Source organism: Amphiura filiformis, chromosome 4 (genome assembly GCF_039555335.1).
Source record: "Amphiura filiformis chromosome 4, Afil_fr2py, whole genome shotgun sequence".
Taxonomy (NCBI): Eukaryota; Metazoa; Echinodermata; class Ophiuroidea; order Amphilepidida; family Amphiuridae; genus Amphiura; species Amphiura filiformis.
In genome coordinates this window covers 45,894,562-45,915,887 of record NC_092631.1, presented here as the reverse complement: position 1 = coordinate 45,915,887, position 21,326 = coordinate 45,894,562, and the positions used below count along the sequence as shown (strand labels likewise).

Genomic DNA, 21,326 nt, shown 5'->3' with positions numbered 1-21,326 from the left:
CTTTTGGAAGGGATAAAGGAGGGAAAAAGAAAGGAGGGAGAAAATTATGAAGGGAGGGAGAGGAGGAGGAGAGGAGGGAGGGAGGATCACAACTTATATTTCTTAATTTCTTTCAGAATTACCCCTACTTGTTCTGATGAGATGTCGCCTGGATGCTGCATGCAATGATTGTAAGTAAACCATAAGTAACTTTTAATCTAACTCATGAAGTCAGAGTGGATAAAAGATATATTTATATCATTAAGTGGCAAACTTGCATAGGTATCTAGATTGCAAAATTTAGGTTAGTGGGTTAATCAAGAGCAACAATTCTCCTTTTCGTCTGAATACAGCCATTTTTTTGGTTAAATCTTGCCATTAGTATTTGTTTGTGTATTTTGATGTGTAGACTTTGTGGCATTACACTCATCATGGTGCCCAGAGGATTCCTGTGTGTTTGAACCTAAGGTAACAAATATGGAACAGAATGGATTTGTGGGAAACTTATTGAGATAGGAGCTCAAACCTCCAAAATTGGTAAGTTATAATTAATATAATTACATTTTCTGCTGTATGACATATATGTGACCAGCTCCAAGAAAACCCGGAACAAGTCGCCAGGCATGTTTTCGAGTTGCAGGCCTTTAAAGATGACATTGCCATTAAAAAAAAAATCAAACTTTGGAATTCTTAATTTCATGGTATTTGACCTTGGGACTGAGTGGACTTTCAAATCCTTGAAAGTACTTACGAAAAAGAGGGTTATTTAATCAATAATTGACAGTTGAACTATGATAATCCCTATTCAATAATGCAGGAAACTAATTAGCACATTACTCAGACTAGCAATATTACAAAAATATCAATGTATCATTTACAAAATTATCCATATCTTGAAAAGTATTGGTGCTATGTATATAATTTTGGTATCATTTTGAAGCTTATTGTCCCGTGCTTACAGTTTTATTAAAATCATGAAATATCAAAAATGCGATTGTTCCTGGTTTTGTCGGAACGGGTCACATATATATACTGGTGCACCTGATGTTTATGTCATTTGACATGCTTGTACAGAGCCCTCTGTTGAAAATGTTTGTTTGCAATCTGGAGGGAGGATTTCAAATATTATGTAAAGATCTTATTAATATTATGTTTTATATATCATGGGTTGAACCAGAAAACCTTAACTCACAAAGGATTCCTTTATGATTTTCAACCCGCAATATAGATGGTATGGTGAAGGTTGGTCTTAACCCTGGAATTATGGAAACTTTTAGGCCTCATAATTGTTAAATTGTTGGTCTAAAGTATATAACAGTATATATATATTTAGAATGGCAAAGACAGTCTTTTTGGATTTTCTCCAAAACTAAGCATGTTTGCCCAAATTTTACCTCACAGATGGAATCATCAAGTCTTTGCTATTCTAAATATGTATACTTTTATATATTTTAAATAGTAGCATTTCTGTTTAAGAACAAAAAGACCTTTGTGAAAGACCCACTAAATTGAGGCCAACTTGAGATATTTCCTTAGGGGCTGTGCAATAATTATTAGCCGGGGGGGGTAAAATTTCCGAACGGCTCGCCAAAAATCGCTTGCAGGAAAATTTGCCTATTTAAGCGTTTCCGCATACCGCTTTCCAAAGCCTTTTTCGAGCGCTTTATTAAAAAAGCCCGTGAATGCATGCCAAAAATTGCTTGCCCCCCCTCGGCTTGCCAAAATTGCTTGTCCCCTTTTCGCTCGCCAAAAATTTCTTGCCCCCCCCCCCCAATTTTACCCTCCCTCAGGGCTCATAATTATTGCACAGCCCCTTAGAATGCTATGCAAAGAAATATTAACAATACTGTTGGAAAATTGAGCAAAATAGTAAGAAAGACATATCAAAATATGTGTTTATTCATTTTAATTTTCCTTTGCTCTGATTTACATTTCATTTTGTGTAATGCCATCTTTCCAGCTTTCATGATTTTGTGATAAAGCAAACTAGTATTTATTATAGAGGGCAGTATAAATGCAGTCTGTAGTGTTTGGCAGGGGTGGGTTGACATGCCAGAAATGAACAAAAATATCAAGTATTTTAGTCTATCAAATCTGGTGCTAAGTCATGCTATTACAGGTGGTGTATGTACTGACATTTTATGAGTCATACATATAAATCATACACATATTACAAGAATCATTTTGAAACACACATTTGTTACCAAGAGCCATAGAAAAACTTCTCGACTTCCTATTCCAAAAAAATACAGCATTGCACTAATTGTTTAGGATTTCAAAGTATTATCCTGTTTTGCCAAATGAAACATATAGTAAATTGATTTTGCATCAATCAAATAGAGTGCTAGTGGGCAAAGTGTGTTCACAGTATATACCCAAGATATACCCAAGATATAGATTAAAGTTAAAGACAGTAAGTAATATGCTATATCAGAAAATCTAAAAAATCATTGAAAATCAGATTTTTGCATTTTTGTAAACAGTATAGTTGTGCAAACATAAAACTGAACACAAACTTAGTTTATTGTGAGCTTTAAAATCTAATTTTACATCTAACAGAGTTTCTATATTGCTATTTGAAATGGAACAGAATTGGTTATATAGCATTGAAATGAACATCTGGATCAACCTTGCTTATTTTTTTGTTTGCTTATTTTAACCCTGAGGTTTCGATGTATCTTTTAGTTTAGTGGAATAAATGGTTACAAAATGAATGAACACTATGAGGATACAGAATATGCGTACATCAAATGTTATTGTACTTGATGTGCATAAATTATACAGGGTGTAACTTTAAAAAAAGGGGGTTTATTTAATTGGCCCTTAATCATTAATTTAATTAGATCTTTGTTACAAATTATATTTCATTAGTTTACTGTGTTATTGATTGCAATACCTGTGAATTTTGAGACACCCAACAGTTAGACTTTTCCAGATAACACTTTAAAGAAGTATTTGTTTGCTGACCGCTTTTGTGTGTAAACTCTATTACATGTAAACTCTATGCATGATTAGCACTAATTAGCACTTGAATTAAACAATTAATTAATCAGATCTTTGGTTACAAATGACATGTCATTAGTTACGTGTATTATTGATTATAATACCTGTGAATTTTGAGACCCCTAAGAGTTATACTTTTCCAGCTTTGACACTTTTAAAAAGGCATCATTTTGACCAATTTGTGTGTAAACCCTATGGCTGCTCCCCCACCGCCTGCCCCGACCGACTCCACCCCTGACTTCTTAGACATTTAAAGGTCTAACTTGTTTTATTTGTCATCCAAATGAACTGGGATTTTTTTTATTTAAAAAAATTTAAAAAAATGATACCTTACTTCATGAAATAGAGTAAATACTTGCAACTTAAATTGATGTCTTAACACAAAAAATAAAAACTTTTGTAACTGCTCCACCTTATTTGATGTACCAATTCATGACATATAACCCATTAGATTTCCCCAGTTTTGTGTTGTGGTTTTTAAATCATATTAAACTTGGGGGGGACAAACACTTGCACAACACAGGATTACTTGAATTTTCTTTATTTGACTATCATTCAATTTTGATTTTTTTTTTCCACTAGATTTTACCAGCTTTGTGTTTTTATTTGTTTCACAAGATTCTCCCAGCTTTATGTTTTTAATAATTTCAAACTGGTAAAAATATTAGATTACATGTACAAAACATAAAAAATACACATTTTTATTTTTAAGCTTAAGGGCTGTGGTATGAACGTTTGGACAGTATTTATTTTGGGACATTAGAGCACATCAGACATATCGAATTGCATTCTGAATACGAAGAATATCATTCTGATATCAAATAATTTCGCTTTTTGAAATTGCAATTTAATACACATTTTATGGCAAATCATTAAAATTGATATTTTTGATATTTAACAGTACTCGGTAAACTTTATAAATCTGATGATTTATACTTTAAAACGTGTATGTAGGTGGGATGAAAGGCCGACGATCAATTGAAAATTTTGACCTTTCGTATTGAAGATATGGATTTTTTTTCCCAAAACAGCAAAAAAATTAGGTCTTTTGGGAAAAAATCTATATCTTCAATATGAAAGGTCAAAATTTTCAATTGACCATCGGCTTTTCCTCCCTGCTACATACACTTTAAGAATATATCATTAGATTTATATAATTTACTTCGAGGACTGTTATATATCAAAAATTTGAAAAATATCAAATTCTTATAATTTGTCATAAAATTTGTATTATATTGTGATTTTCAAAAATGAAAATTATTTGATATCAGAAAGACATGCTTCAGATTCAGAATGCAATTCGATAGGTCTGAGGTGCTCTCATGTCCCACAAAAAATACTGCCAAACGCAATAAACGCTCATTTTAGATCCCTTAATTATAAACCTGTCCATTTTCTGGCATCTTTGGCCACATTTTATTTCTAAATCATTGTTTGATAAGCACCACATCTGTTATGACCTGCCTTACTAGCAATCAGGATAGAGGCTTCATTGGTACAGCTACTGTTACAGTATATCAATAGCCCACTGAACCACTAAAACCACAAACAATAGAAGTCAAAGGATTTCTAAGGCTATTATTATCTCATTAGGTGACAGGAATAAAGCCAACCGTTCTACGGGCTCACCCAACCCTGATTTTCCGTTTTGTGATTTTATAAAGTTTGCTGTACATGTATGCATGTAGAATCAATACCATTTATTGACAAAAAGTGGATTTAGGTTGACATAAATTACTGTATGCATGTAAAATCAGGTGTTTTGGGCAAAAGAAGATTTATTTTGAACTGAAAAAAATGTGAGCAAAGTGAAGGGGTCAATCTAAATACTGATTTATTTGAGAGATTTGGGTAATTTGTAGAGTAAAAAACAAAACAAAAAACACCTGCTCGAACGACGCTACAAGAAAGAGTTTTTCGTTCTTGGATTTTGTCGCCTTACCTGGCAATATGACCTTGGGACATGAAGGATACTGACAGTGTTAAATATGCTAAATATTGTCATTAATTATGTGTTTTATGGCATATTTGGTTATCTTTATAATGGTAAGGCCAAAAAAAAATAAAGGTTTGTCTCAAAGCTTGTGCGCGCGTGTGTAAAATCGCACGATTTGACAAAAAAGAAATGCAGAAATTTTTTTTATTTCCAAAAAAAATTTTTTTACAAGTTTTTTCCAGAAAAAATTGGCGAAAATCAGACTTTTTCTCAAAATACCATGAGATAAGTCGTGAATAAAAAAAAAAAAAAAAACATTTTACGCAATTGTTTTTAAATTTCTCGTGAGCTTTGAGACAAACCTTTTTTTTTTTGTGCCTAATTGATGTCATACAATAATTACATTGGTTACCATACATGTATGACATGGCTATATGTGATCATCCACCATCTGTGTTTTGAAATATGACCCATTGACAGTGGCGGCGGCAGGAAATTTGTTTGGGGAGGCATAAGGAAGGCAAAGTGAATTTCAGGGGGGGGGGGCAAAATCAACAAATTTTGCTAAAAATTACCGCAAAAAGGGGAATTTTTCGTAATTTTGGGTTTTTTCGGGGGCAAGAGTTTTGACTGGAGGGCATTTTTCCCCCATGCCCCTGTGGTGCCGCCACTGCCCATTGAACCTCTCAAAAAAGCAATAGAAAACAAAGAATATCCCACCTCTTTTACTGATTTGTACTACCTTGCAAACAAGAATCAGGGATATTTTGAGGAAAAGTTGCTGTCATATTTCTCAAAAAGTGAGAATGTTGACATTACATCGCCGATTGTGGTGTAAGGTCATATATGTGTGATATAGGCCTGTTATCGACCATATCGAATGTTGCAATTATACGGTATGTTATCGTAAATAAAGCTTTATTTGTTACATGTTCAGAACTGGAAAATAAAATAAGTGTCTTAAAGGAGTGTTTCGTGATCCTAGCATCCTCTTTTTATGACATTTTTCAGTACATATCCATGAAAAAACCTATTCCCAAAATTTCAGTTGATTCCGATTTTATGCGTTTACGAGTTATGCATGATTATGTGTATTACACTGCTCCATAGACAATGCGTTGTAATTTCGTTCTGGTGCACCAGAACGAAATTCAAATTTCACGATATCTTTGCAAAACGAATTAATCTGCAAGAAATATTTTGTACATAAACATTATGTAGCCAGAGGTTTCCAGTGATATAAAAATCTCAACTTTTTTTGAGAAAAGTGGGGGATGAGGCTGTGGATCACGAAATGCCCCTTTAATTTATGGTAGTTGTATATAATATGTGACTATCCACCACAACTGAGCCCGGATGTCGTCAGTGCAACTATTGAGATATGCTCCATTGAACTTAACAATAAACAATAGGAAACAAAGGATTTATTGACTGTTTTATTTATTTTTCACTACTTAAATGTCAAGTACTATAGACATGATATACATCATTTTAAAGCTAATTTCAAGCAGAATATTTTGGTTGAATATCTCAAAAAGGATGATTGGCGACTTCAGGGCTCAGTTGTGCTGGATGGTCACATATGTGACACAATCTGGTCCATGGGGGCCAAAGGCGGCAAATTTGAAACTGAGATAAAGGTAAAAACATGGAATAAAATACATAAGACAGGGGTGTGAAATCTCCTCTGTTAAGCTGAAATCCTCTTTTTTGGAAATTTCGTTGAGGCAAAATTTTAGCTTTTTCTATTATTTTCAGCCTGTTTTGAGCATGTTTCAGTGCTTTTCCTCTTTTTTCCTCGTTTTTGAACAAAGTTCTTCTTTTTTCAATAGAGGTCACTCACACCCCTGATAAGAAAATAGACATACTTCATAACTTTAGAACCATGTATGCAAGACCTTTGGTGTTTTCAGTAAACGATAGTCTCTTGTATGTATAATGTAATAATTACAGTAACTCAATTTTCAAAAATGCCTCCTTTGGCCCCATGGACCAGATTGTGTCACAAATTACATAGCTGCATTATTCTTAATAAAAGTAACAAACACAACCATTTAACTATTAACTATTTAATTATTAGAGTAGCAGAACTTAAATTTAGCAAAATCAGGTGTTTTTTATACATTTTTTTAAATATATTTTTTTTATATTTTTAGGTTCAGGATTATGTTAAAGTATGCCCCAAAGTATCATTGTCAAATAAGTGCAGAGTAGGGTAGGAAGATTGCACATTTATTTTCATAGGATATTTAGTGATTTCATATTGATTGTAAACAAAATGAACAAGAAAAATAACTTAATAACAAATTTTTTGCTTGAAAATATTTTTTTTCTGGATTTCTTAATTAAAAAATGGAAATGCATTAAAATTGCTCCCAAAAACTAAACGTGTGTGGTCTATAAAAAACAATGTTTTTAGCTTCTTTTTTAAATTAATTAATTAATTAATTAATTAATTAATTAATTAATTTATTTATTTATTTATTTATTTATTTATTTATTTATTTATTTATTTATTTATTTATTTATTTATTTATTTATTTATTTATTTATTTATTTATATGTTATCATTATGTAAACACATGTACAGAAATAATAAAATTAATCAAAAGTAATATTAAACATTTAATATTTTTCAACAGTAATTTAAACAGATTATTCCTATATTTGAAAAAAAAACCCATTGGAAGTCACAAGAAATTCTTTACACCCCCAAATCAAATATAAACATACACACAAAATTGCTTGTACAAAATTATGAAAAAATATCCATCATAACATATGATCCCACTTAACACATTTTCATTATTATGCCTCCCTGGTTCACAATGGAATGACCCTCACTCCAGTAATACACCACAGAGCCGCAAATACATGGATAGAAATCGACACATGTGAATAGCTAAAATTGATTGTGTCATTACTACCAGTCTATTGCATGAACTACTGGTATATAATCATAGTAAAACAGCCAAGCCACAGTGAATGGTCGTGTTTTTTAATTAATCCTTATTTTATTAGTTTCAATAGCATTGACCAGCTTGGTGGTGTAGTTGACTTATTTTTTTCGAGATTTCACACGTGTGGGTGTTTTATTATTACCGTCCAATACACACACCTCTTGTATTTGTATGAAAGTTTAATTTAACCGCCTGGCAAATTACATCGCAGCCACTGAGAGTGTGTATTGAGTGTCAGAGTATCCTCCCTCACAGTGATAACACGGATCCACCTGTTTTATTACCCGTTGCCTGCCATTTGCTCCGTCTCTCTGTGCATCACCCGCACACACTGCTTAGCGCATATCATTTAGACTCAGTTTGATCCATCTCTCATCATCATCATCATCTGTGCTCAGCCCAAACATTTGCACCGGTGCAGTACAAGTGAGGAGCTTGCACAGTACGGTTGGAAAATCAAAACATATCTCCCCAAGCAGCTGGAGTGGAAAAGTGAACTAAATGTGATATTACTGTTCATGTCAACATACAGTTTGTGAGATTTTACTGGGGATTTTTTTTGTTCTGCTTATCGTTCACAAGGTGGATAATCACAGCTTTACAACTGCTAGATCAAGTTACACCTGTTAGGCTCTTAAGGAGTCAAATTCCAGTGTGCATCATTTATTGTCATCTCCTGCATCCTCCTCCTCATCTTGCCAGCATCATCATCAGTGCATCATCATCGTTAAGCAGGTAGATGCTAACATATATACCTGGCTTTTATATGAATCTTCTTAATGGTATCTATATAGCTGATTAATTCCAGTGGTTTTACAGGAGGAGCAAAAATACATCCATCTGTCTGATGATAGCCATTGGTGACATAATTGGAGTGATAGTATTGTGAGGGGATTTATCTACACACTCTTAGAAATTGACCTCCGTCCACCACTGGCATTTATCATAATTTACTTTTGGGAAAACAAGCACATATTGACTGAAGGCTAAAAAAAAGGCTAGCAAGGATCATTTATATTTAAGTCCTCTTTAACCAGAGAGGTCTGGTTTCCATCTTTTGCATGCTCTCTTAACAAGCTCTTGAGATATTTTGAGAGCCCATATGCGTACATACTGAGAATTATCTTGCAAAATTGAATGACTGGAGCCATTTCAATAATTGCTGTGTATACACCGAATGGTAATAGAAAACCATTTAATATTCTCAATAAGTAGAGTGTGTTCAACAATTGAGGCTACTTCTACAACACAAAATCAACTTGTGTATCGTCATTAAAAGGATTGGAATATATATTTGTACTTGCATTTGGATCTAATTTTTTCTGGGATATACTATCAAGATGGATTCTATGGGACCTACAGAGAAGACACATATAGTTGGTGACAACCAGACTGTAAGTTATTTTTTTTTCCTGAAAATTTTTTTTGTCTCTCTTATTTGTGGTTTGGATTTTTTTGTTCCTGCAAACTACATAGTAACTCTATATTTCTTAGATATTTCGTTTGTAAATGTCTATTTTTCATTCTCAAATTCTCAAATGATAACCCTATGAAAATGCTTGCCCACATTTCTTATGTAAAAATATAGAGCTGCTTACCCCAAAAATAAATCAAGATATAAATTATAAATTATAAATAAGGGAAATTATCAATAATGTCAACCTGTTTGTGCTCATTTTATGGCAGTAAATACAATTCAAATGTAAATTTCAAAATGGTTGTAAAAAAGAAATCCAAATTCATACTTGTTAATTTACTTTCATGCTTTGATCTAAATATATTTGATGTGCCAGCATTTGATGTATTTTACTATATAACAACATACATTTTCTCAATTCCATAAACGTTTCACTTACTGAAAAATAACACAAAGTGTAAGAATCCACTATAGTTGCTTTTTGTTTTTGTTTTGAAAAAAAAGGATTCTGAAAGTTACCTAAATACAAAATGCTTATCCCAAGAACCACTGCCAGGCAGCATACTTAAAATAATTTTGATTGCATTTTCCACATAAATTGTAGTCTGGAAGTAGAAAATATTACTATTTTTGCCATTTGGTTAATACCTTGTTGCTTGAATTAAAAATCCACATAATTTTTTCATACAGCATTAAACCATACTGGAATTTGATGCAATATACCAACAGCAAAAACAGCCATATTTCCATGAATATAAATTATATATTGTATGATATTCTGCATTTGACCCATTTTAGATATGATAATATCATTAATGAAACTATACTAATAGGCAAAGTACAGATGTGGTTAGCTTAACAATTTTAATGAATTTTTAAGGATATTAGGTTGATGAGAGAAATCAATTGCTGTAGAATAGCAGCTTTAGATATAATGAATCATAAAATAGGTGCAAATGAACCTTGAAAATTGCAACTGTGTAATTATGCATTAAGGCAAAAAATGGTTTGTATCAGAAGAAAATAGAAAAACAGCCAAGCTGTGTGCATTTATTATTTACTAAATTAGTAAATGCAAAATAGGTCTATAAGGCCAACAAAAATAATGGTTTGTCTCAAAGCTCACGAGTGGTTTGAAAACAAATGTGAAATGCAATTTTTTTTTTTAATTCCCAACTTTTTTCATGGTATTTTGAGAAAAAATCTGAATTTTTGCGAATTTTTCTGGAAAAACTAAAAAAAAAAAAAATTGGAAATAAAAAAAAATTCCGCATTTCTTTTTTTCCAAATCTCATGATTTTGCAGATGTGCGCGCGAGCTTTGAGACAAACCTTTTTTTTTTTTTTAATTATGTATGATGTTTTTGGCTCACTGTTGTTGTTTTTGGTCAAATTGTGTGATTTTTCTCCTGACAATTAAAAAAAAAGCAAACAAAAAGACTTGAAATATTGTGTAGAATAATAATGCGCTCAAAGTCCACACTAAGACTTGAGCAATTTGAAATAAAATAAAATTATCAAGTGTCCTAGAACTATATCTTTAATGTTTAAAATGAAAGCGGTCATGAAAATGTACCATGATTTTGACACATTTGATGCGGAATGCTGTAGGCAAATGCCAATACTACACAACACATATTTTTGTGAGGTGTTAGAGTTAGCAGTGTGCACTTCTGTTTTGCTTTATACAGTCTACATAACTGCACATACGATGGCAGGTGTTGGTTGAATATTGGAATATAGATTTGTTTGTCGGATTGCATGGAGGATTTTAATTGAAGCCATAATTTGTACTATAGGTGTTGGTGTATGTACATGCAGTCTACATGCACAAGGACACAGGATGGGCAGCTCCAGGCGGATGTGGGCCCAGACAAATCTGCAAAAATCATGCAAATTCAGCTATTTCAGCCAATTTTAGCCTCTTGGCTCAAATCCTAGATCTGCCCATGCAAACTCACACATCTACATGTACAAGTGGATGTGCAAGTACCTACATATTATTTTTTTGCCAATCTTAGATTGTGGTAATTTATAGAGTTTTACCCCTTTTTTTATCAAATTTATGTGGTTTTTGTGTGAATGGGTATAAATAGTGAGTACTTAGCATGACTAGTAGAGCGACTGGCTGCGTTTCTTTCTGCTAATTTGAATCTTTAATGAAATATCATTGGACTGAAAAGGTCATAAGCGTACAACTTGAAGCCTGTTGAGTTTTTGATGGGCTTCACTCGCTCTTTTTTTTTTTTTTTGTTCTTTCAAACAAATATGCTATCCTTTTCACTAAGAAATTTATAATTGTTTGATACACAGGAACTATTCAATTAGATTTTGGCTATGATACAATTCTGTAGATGTCTTCATTTATATTTTATTGCTGATTGGTATTTTTAGTGCTTGTGAATAATCCAAGTTGGAAGTATTTATATATTTGTACAAAAATGGAATAAAATTTAAAAGCAAATTTTTTCTTTCATTTGTTTACATTATTTCAATATCAACATCTCAATTTCTGTCTACTCCAATCCAAAATATTCCGAGGAGTGGGACCTTTTTTCTATAGTTACCAGACTATGGTCCAACGAAATAGTCTGACAAGTAGGACCTACTCGTCGACGAAATAGTCCGACGAGTAGGACTCCAAAATAGTCCGACGAGTAGGACCTTTTTTTCTATAGTTACCAGACTATACTCAGCTGAGACTATGATCACTACTTTCTCACATGGTATAAGAAAGACAAATCGCAGTTAATCTTTCAATAATTGAGTAATCAAGAGTGTGTGAGTAAAGTTTGGAAAAAAACCAGGTCCTCCTTGTCAGACTACTCGAGAAAAGAACCCCATTACCTCACATTGGGTTACATTTTTGTGAAATGGAACTTTACGCTAATAATCTTAGCCTACAATCAATCGTAGAAAAATCAAGCCTAAGATTGAACTTACAATCAATCGTAAGTAAGTCTTTGTGAAATGGTTCCCAGCTATGAATAGTTTATCACTTGCAATAAAATCATGAAATAGTGCATTATGGTGTTATTGCTGACCTGGAAAAAATTCAAGGAATAAATGTTTGTACCACAGGATATTTTGTTGAAAGTGAGCCTCATTCCTCCCCCTAAAATAAGGTGGATACTTTTTAGTTTCTACTTTCTGTTGTTTGGTTTCAAAAGACTTACTATAAATGATATTTTTGAGGCAATATATTAAATTTGGGAATTTGGGAAACTTTCATTTATTACATAAAACTTAAATGCTGCATGGCTAAGAACATAATACAGTACCCAAGCTGAAGTTCATGGCCTTGCTATAAATATCAAGTTATTTTGGGATAAAATAATAACCATGAACAATACATTCCATTGCAGTTCATCAAGCAATAATTGCTTAATTTTCCAATCATTGTGATGAACCAATTTGGTACGCTATTGTTGCTTGTTACAGTGTAGTTGTTATTTGGTTCTGAGCTTAATTATCTATCATTATAGTTTTCTTAATAATTGCATAGTTTGTTTTTATGGGTATTTCTTCTTGCACCCCATTTTCTCTAATTTTCTTCTTTACATCATGAAATAAATTCTACATAATATATGTTTCAATGGCAAGAATGATGTATTTAATACAAAAATATTGAGACAATTAAATAAAGTGCGTTTTAGCCCATACCAATAATTTTTGACATTACAAGTGGACCAATTTAACACTGTTTTTGTGGAACAGAATTTCATCTTCAGTGATATTTATTTCAATCTGATGATTTTTTGTCATGGCTCTTTTTATTGTCATGTTGACTTTTTTCTGTGATAAAATCTGTAATATCTGCCCTTGCATAGCCATGTTCTTTGTCACTGTCTTTGTAATTTTGTATTTTGCATGACGCTTATAACATTATTATATTTTATTCTCTTTTTTTATGTTGTCTGTTACCAGGCCAGGTGTCATAGATCTGCAGGCACATATATGAATACTGATATTTCCGGTATTAACCATGTTAACTGCTATGCTGCACTTTTTTTTTGCAATGGTGCCATATTTTATGCAGATCAGGAGCATAGACTTCTTGATTTGTATCAGTATGTTATACCACCAGCAATATGGAATATATTTACTCAAAATAGTATATGATATGAGTCTTGATCAAGCAAATGGTGTTAGTAAAATCCTTGTAAATTATATTATATAATGTTATATTAAAAGTGTTTAACTTCTTTTGATTTTTGAATGGAATCATCAATATGTGAATGTCATATATCTCAGAAACTATATCCCATTTTAATGGTTATACTCTTTTAAAAATGATGTAAATTGAGAACAAACAAAAATTTTCAAAAGTGGGTATAAGAATATGAAATTAAAAAGTGAATTTTGCTTGAATATCATATTATTTATTATTATTTATATCAGCTTTCCGAGTGGTGCAATAAATCTGTGTATCTCATAGTTCAAAATAACCGGATGACTACAATATTAAAAAAAAAATTGTATGCACAGATGATGTGAGCTGGTGTACATTTCGCTGATCGGCATCACCCCAGGTCAAATCAGTTCATTTTCAACAAATAAATAATTAATAATAATATTGAATGGCTTGTCTTTGTTTCAGTTTTGTTTTTTGATGATGGACCACATCTCAAAACAAGCTCTTCCGACATAACCCATTCGTGGTGGATGGTCACATCCCGGGGGTACTCAGTACAAATGACCATACGGGACGTGCACGCAAATATGGGTAGCATTTTCAGCCTTTTGGTATATCAATGACCCCTTTTTCAAAGCCTATTTTGGTATATGAATGGGTCCTTTTTTCAAAATTTTCTCAATTTTTTCAGAAAATAGCCCAATTTTTCCTTAATCTAGCCAAAATTTGTAAAAACCTGGACAAATTGGGTAAAATTTGGCCGAAAATTTTGACTTTTGGTATATCAATGGGTCCAAAAAAAAAAAAAAATTGGTATATTTATGGGTCCACTTTCAAATTCTCAGCAGCACGTCCCTACCAAAACCAAACTTGAGTACCCCGGTCACATATTCTCGTATCATAATCAAATAATATAATTGCTCTGACCCAATGTTTGGTTTTGTATCAGCTTTACAATACCATATTGCAAATATTACAAGTGTTTCAGAATGGCTTGTACACCATGCATCTTTTTTCCTTTACTTACACTCAGCCAGCTGCTATAATGCAGACTAACTATTGATTATCTGTATTCCTTTCTGTAACATTTATTAGGTGGCCAAATCAAAATGGCATATTGATCAGTCAATGTATTACATCAGCGGCAAATACATCAGTATTTATTGTATTAATTATGAATGTTTTCAGAATTAGAGGAATTAAAAGCGGAGTTGTAATCATTGTGATTTGGCAGTTTAAAACATATCCTACAAAGCACAATATTGTTACGACACAAAAGTTTTACAACAAATTTTTGCAGCAAGTAATTGTGAAATTTACACTCTTTTCGAAGGGCTATACTATAGGAAAATAAATGTTTGCGGGGTGAATCCATGTCACTCGCAAAATTTGACATTTTCATGCACACTAATATTTCATGCTTTACATTACTGTGAGTGTGAATCAGTGAATTTAAGATGGCAACAAGCTCCTGTGAAATTAGTTATTGATTCAAATGGAAGACTATCATTCCTGTGAAAATGTTTCTGCATAAAATTAAGTTTTAATTTTTTTTCAGTGCAATTATTTTAGAAAAAGTTGCATGTGTGCATCTGTTTGAATGTGTGTAAGTATGGGTGTATGTTTGTAAAAACCTGCAAACGAAGACATTTAGCTTTTTTATGAAAATTTTATTCTACATTGTTTCAAACAGTAAAAGGAATATTATGTAAAAAACAATGACAATATAACTAGAACATATAAAACTAGATTTGATTGATACATTGGTGACAATACTGCTCAATATTTAAGAAGTCAATCCCTGTAAGTGGAATCAAGGACTCAACCTAATCCACATTGGATCATACATGCCAATACACCAACTCTATCGCACACGTGCATCGGATAAGAAATCAAGCAAGCAATCAAGCGAAAGTAAGTGAAATAACGTACACCAAGTCTAAGCGAAGCTCATAGAGCTGTGAGTCAGAATTATGGGCACATTGCAAGGTCATTTATGATATGAAATCGATTACCTTGATGCATAAGTCGGTGTAATGTTTTCAGACCCAATTTACTCGCTAGCAATTTAATAATGTAAATTTGTTTGATTGTGGATTGTTGTATTATTCCAGTGGGGATGGTTAATTCAATTTGGTAAAATGACAAGATGTCGACCATTGTGCTATTGGTGGAGAATCAAACCGGACAATAGTTATTATTTAAAAAAAATCTGCCTGTACACTTGAAATGTATTGTTGATGTGCTCAAAGAAGAAAAATATTGCATATATGCGAATAAAAACAGTCGGATTCAAAATTCCCGCGCCGAAATAGTGCAATGACGTAATGGTTGTTTGTGCTCAATTGTCATCAGCCTTCATTGTATTACTGGGACGTCATTGCACTCGACAATTTCGGCGCCTGGGAATTTTGAATATCGCGTGTTGAGAGACAGATGTTTTTATTCGTTTTTATGATCACTATGAGTTTGTTTTAAATAAAACCACAGGATATGTGCTTGATAATTATTTTTCTTACATATAAGGCATAATGTTGTGATTGCCGGAGACCCCCTTTAATGTCTTTACAATACATTCCAATAGTTGCATGATATGTATAATCCCATATTAAAATGATTCGTATTAATTTTTTTAGTTGTGAAATATAAAATATGTTAACGTCTGCACAGAAAATGCTCAAGCATCAATACACTGCTTTGTGAATAATAATACTAAATAAGTTCAGACCTGTTTCCCCTCACTAAGCATTGTACTTTTCAGATGTCTGATTTGGATTGCTTTTTGCCACCATGTTCAATAACAACATGAATGCATGTGGAAAATTACTACTCAACTGATGTGAAAGGACTTGACCTAAATATATACAGGGATTAAAGCAATAATGTATGATATTTTCAATTTTTTTTTAAACCTGATTTTTTATTTGCATATTTGTAATGTGTTTTTATGACAACATAGGGCAAGTTTGAATTAAGGTTATAATTGTGATTTTAGATCCCCCAGAACATCACATTAAGTGGCTGTTGGTTTTGTTCATTTTACCTCATTAGTTTGGCTTAAAATGACCAGAAAACTTTCTTAATAGTTGTTGATAATAATATTTGGCAAAGAATAACCAAATTAAATTTGACTGAAATCATATAATACTCAGGCTTTAATCAAAATGTATGTTCATGGTTACCACAGGTACATTTTTCAAAGTGATAACACAAATTGATCATATATTTTCACAGTCGCTGTTTTCACCATACATGCATAATGTTTCAATGACCCCTGTAACATAGCAGAAGTCAAGTTCATTTACTGGTAGACCTATTCAATTTTGTAACAATGAACAAAGGTAGGGAATGTTTTATAGTACTGTTTTATAGCTTTGGCAAAGATATCCATCAAATTCCATATAGTGGCAACGTCTAAAAAGGAATAGAAAAAACACAAACATTACACCATAGTGAAATCGTCATACACATGTATAGGTCTTATGTAGGAAATTTTATATTTTATGCAAGTCCTTTTCCACAAAGAAGGTCAAATATGGAAGAAGGCTGGTGACTAAAGTTTGTTCGGTTTATATAAGGCGGAAAAGTTGGGCGAAATGCTTCGGCTAGTTGTGTGTTGCGTAATGCGTGACTGGCGCACGCTTATGTGAATTTACGCGAGCGTGAGTTGGGACTTTATTGATGGGCGCAGTAACAAAAGCCGAATAATTTCCGCCTTATATAAGCCGAACAAACTTGAACTTTGTTCTCTTAATATTTATTCGCCTTTGGCTACTGAATCTTCCTTATATGTTTAAAACACTGAACACAATAAGTCGATTTTAATTTCATAATATCTGCATGGTACTTTATAAATTGAAAGAAAGTAGCAAGTAGCACACATCGACTGCTCAGTGCCAGAAGTAGTTAAGTGCAATAGCTGCCATGTGTAGCTGTCATGAATAAATGAGTACAATATACTGTGGGATAATTGCCAAATGTTCACAGGACAGGTATTGCACTTACCCACTTCTGGCATTGAGCAGTTGATATGCTGATATCATAAAACAAGTAGTACCATTGTTATTTTAAATTACCCACGCACACAGGACAATTCCAATATTTACCTGACTTCAGACTTCATTCATATTATTTATATTCAGCCTTAATTGAAGAAATACTGGGTTAGTTAAACAAACCTAGTTTTCTCTCGTCTATAGCCATAGAAAAATTTAAATAGCAAAGAAAAATGCAGGCACAACTGCATGTTTTAAAGAAAAGTAAAACTTCCAATGCATTTTTTATACCATTTTCTAATAAAGTTCACTGATGTTGATCAAAATTGTTAAATGAATTTGATTATGATGAAAAATATGACATATAAAACAATTGAATTTATGGTAACCAATAATTATCAGAACTGATATAAATGCATCAGCCAAAACAGTGAATTTTATAATATGATGAAAAATATGACATATGAAACAATTGAATTTAAGGTAAGCAATTAACAAATATAAATGTATCAGCCATCTGCCAGCCATCCATATAAGCATAAAGTCAGTCAAATTGGTAAAAAGCAAAATATAAATCTTCTGAATACTTATTGCATACAAAATGCTGCCTGTCACATCACACAATTATAATAAATGTGAATAGAATTAATTTCGTACAATCAAACCAGGCACCTTTCACAAAAATATGACAAACCCAGAATTCTTGTAAATGAATTTTGCAACGATATGGGTTTGCAGTAGCAGTAATGACCGTGGGCAAGATAAGATACTGATTTCCGGCTGTTTCTCAGCCCTCAGTGCATACTACTCATACATATCTTGTCATGAGTTGGAATTTCCTAGATGAATTTAGCTGAGTGGAAGATTTAATTGAAGTCTTAATTCACCTGCTGTTGAAGTCAAGTGAACACATCAGCATCATTTGGTCTATACGCCATAACCTATCATTTGTAAAGCGCGGCGTGTCCCGAGAGATGAAATACGGTACAAAATGTCTAGTCGGGTTTACATGTTGTATTTCCAGAGCTGATAAAAGTCAAATATGATTTCAGTACAAATTTTAAAAAGATGTGGTGTGATAAATGAAAAATATTATTTATTATTTATAATAATTAATTGAATGCAAGGTAAACAATGATCAAAACTGATATAAGTGCATCAGCTATCCACCAGCATCAGCCATCTGTTGTATGAGCATAAAGTCAGCAAAATTGGTTTAACATGCATGAAAAAAAATGCAAAATAAAAATCTGCTGAATACTTATTGCATACAAAATGCTGCCTGTCACACCATACAATTATAATAAATGTGAATAGAATTAATTTGGCACAATCATACCATACAGTTTTACACCTCTCACAAAAATACGACAAACCCAGAATTCTTGTAAATGAATTTTGCAACGATATGGGTTTGAAGTAGCAGTATGGCCGTGGGCAAGATAAGATACTGATTTCCGGCTGTTTCTCAGCCCTCAGTGCATACTACTCATACATATCTTGTCATGAGTTGGAATTTCCTAGATGAATTTAGCTGAGTGGAAGATTTAATTGAAGTCTTAATTCACCTGCCGCTGAAGTCAAGTGAACACATCAGCATCATTTGGTCTATACGCCATAACCTATCATTTGTAAAGAGCGGCGTGTCCCGAGAGATGAAATACGGTACAAAATGTCTAGTCGGGTTTACATGTTGTATTTCCAGAGCTGATAAAAGTCAAATATGATTTCTATACAGATTTTAAAAAGATGTGATGTGATAAATGAAAAATATTATTTATTATTTAGAATAATTAATATGATGAAAAACATGACATATGAAACAATTGAATTCAAGGTAAACAATCATCAAAACTGATATAAATGCATCAGCCATCCACCAGCATCAGCCATCTGTTGTATGAGCATTAAGTCAGCAAAATTGGTTTAACATGCATGAGAAAAAATGCAAAATAAAAATCTTCTGAATACTTATTGCATACAAAATGCTGCCTGTCACATCATACAATTATAATAAATGTGAATGGAATTAATTTGGCACGATCACACCTGACAAAAATATGACAAACCCAGAATTCTTGTAAATTAATTTTGCAACGATATGGGTTTGCAGTAGCAGTATGGCCGTGGGCAAGATAAGATACTGATTTCCGGCTGTTTCTCAGCCCTCAGTGCATACTACTCATACATATCTTGTCATGAGTTGGAATTTCCTAGATGAATTAAGCTGAGTGGAAGATTTAATTGAAGTCTTAATTCACCTGCCGCTGAAGTCAAGTGAACACATCAGCATCATTTGGTCTATACGCCATAACCTATCATTTGTAAAGAGCGGCGTGTCCCGAGAGATGAAATACGGTACAAAATGTCTAGTCGGGTTTACATGTTGTATTTCCAGAGCTGATAAAAGTCAAATATGATTTCAGTACAGATTTTAAAAAGATGTGATGTGATAAATGAAAAATATTATTTATTATTTATAATAATTAATTGAATTCAAGGTAAACAATGATCAAAACTGATATAAATGCATCAGCCATCCACCAGCATCAGCCATCTGTTGTATGAACATAAAGTCAGCAAAATTGGTTTAATGCATGAGAAAAAATGCAAAATAAAAATCTTCTGAACATTTATTGCATACAAAATGCTGCCTGTCACATCACACAATTATAATAAATGTGAATAGAATTAATTTGGCACAATCAAACCAGACAATTTTACACCTCTCACAAAAATATGACAAACCCAGAATTCTTGTAAATTAATTTTGCAATGATATGGGTTTGCAGTAGCAGTAATGGCCATGGGCAAGATAAGATACTGATTTCCGGCTGTTTCTCAGCCCTCAGTGCATACTACTCATACATATCTTGTCATGAGTTGGAATTTCCTAGATGAATTTAGCTGAGTGGAAGATTTAATTGAAGTCTTAATTCACCTGCTGTTGAAGTCAAGTGAACACATCAGCATCATTTGGTCTATACGCCATAACCTATCATTTGTAAAGAGCGGCGTGTCCCGAGAGATGAAATACGGTATAAAATGTCTAGTCTGGTTTATACATGTTGTATTTCCAGAGCTGATAAATGCCAAATATGATTTCAGTACAGATTTTAAAAAGATGTGATGTGATAAATGAAAAATATTATTTATTATTTATAATAATTAATTGAATGCAAGGTAAACAATGATCAAAACTGATATAAGTGCATCAGCTATCCACCAGCATCAGCCATCTGTTGTATGAGCATAAAGTCAGCAAAATTGGTTTAACATGCATGAGAAAAAATGCAAAATAAAAATCTGCTGAATACTTATTGCATACAAAATGCTGCCTGTCACACCATAAAATTATAATAAATGTGAATAGAATTAATTTGGCACAATCATACCATACAGTTTTACACCTCTCACAAAAATATGACAAACCCAGAATTCTTGCAAATTAATTTTGCAACGATATGGGTTTGCAGTAGCAGTATGACCGTGGGCAAGATAAGATACTGATTTCCGGCTGTTTCTCAGCCCTCAGTGCATACTACTCATACATATCTTGTCATGAGTTGGAATTTCCTAGATGAATTAAGCTGAGTGGAAGATTTAATTGAAGTCTTAATTCACCTGCTGTTGAAGTCAAGTGAACACATCAGCATCATTTGGTCTATACGCCATAACCTATCATTTGTAAAGAGCTGTGTGTCCCGAGAGATGAAATACGGTACAAAATGTCTAGTCAGGTTTACTTGTTGTATTTCCAGAGCTGATAAAAGTCAAATATGATTTCAGTGCAGATTTTAAACAGATGTGGTGTGATAAATGAAAAATATTGGGACTACACTAGGTATAGACATAAATAATACCTGGAACACCTTCGGACCAGGGATTTGGACAAGCTAGCT

At 32.8% G+C, this 21,326-nt stretch overlaps 1 protein-coding gene across 2 annotated transcripts in view; it reads left to right on the top strand.

Moving 5' to 3' along the window:
* The first annotated feature begins 7,971 nt into the window (after window positions 1-7,971).
* Window positions 7,972-21,326, top strand: part of LOC140150937 (putative sodium-coupled neutral amino acid transporter 11) — a 135,108-nt gene continuing 121,753 nt past the window's right edge. Inside the window, exon 1 of one of the 2 annotated variants that reach the window (XM_072173093.1) lies at window positions 7,972-9,272. In XM_072173093.1, the coding sequence (XP_072029194.1) occupies window positions 9,219-9,272 (54 nt within the window). In that variant the 5' untranslated portion in view covers window positions 7,972-9,218. The remainder of the gene's footprint in view (window positions 9,273-21,326) is intronic. The other variant, XM_072173094.1, reaches the window with a different exon arrangement.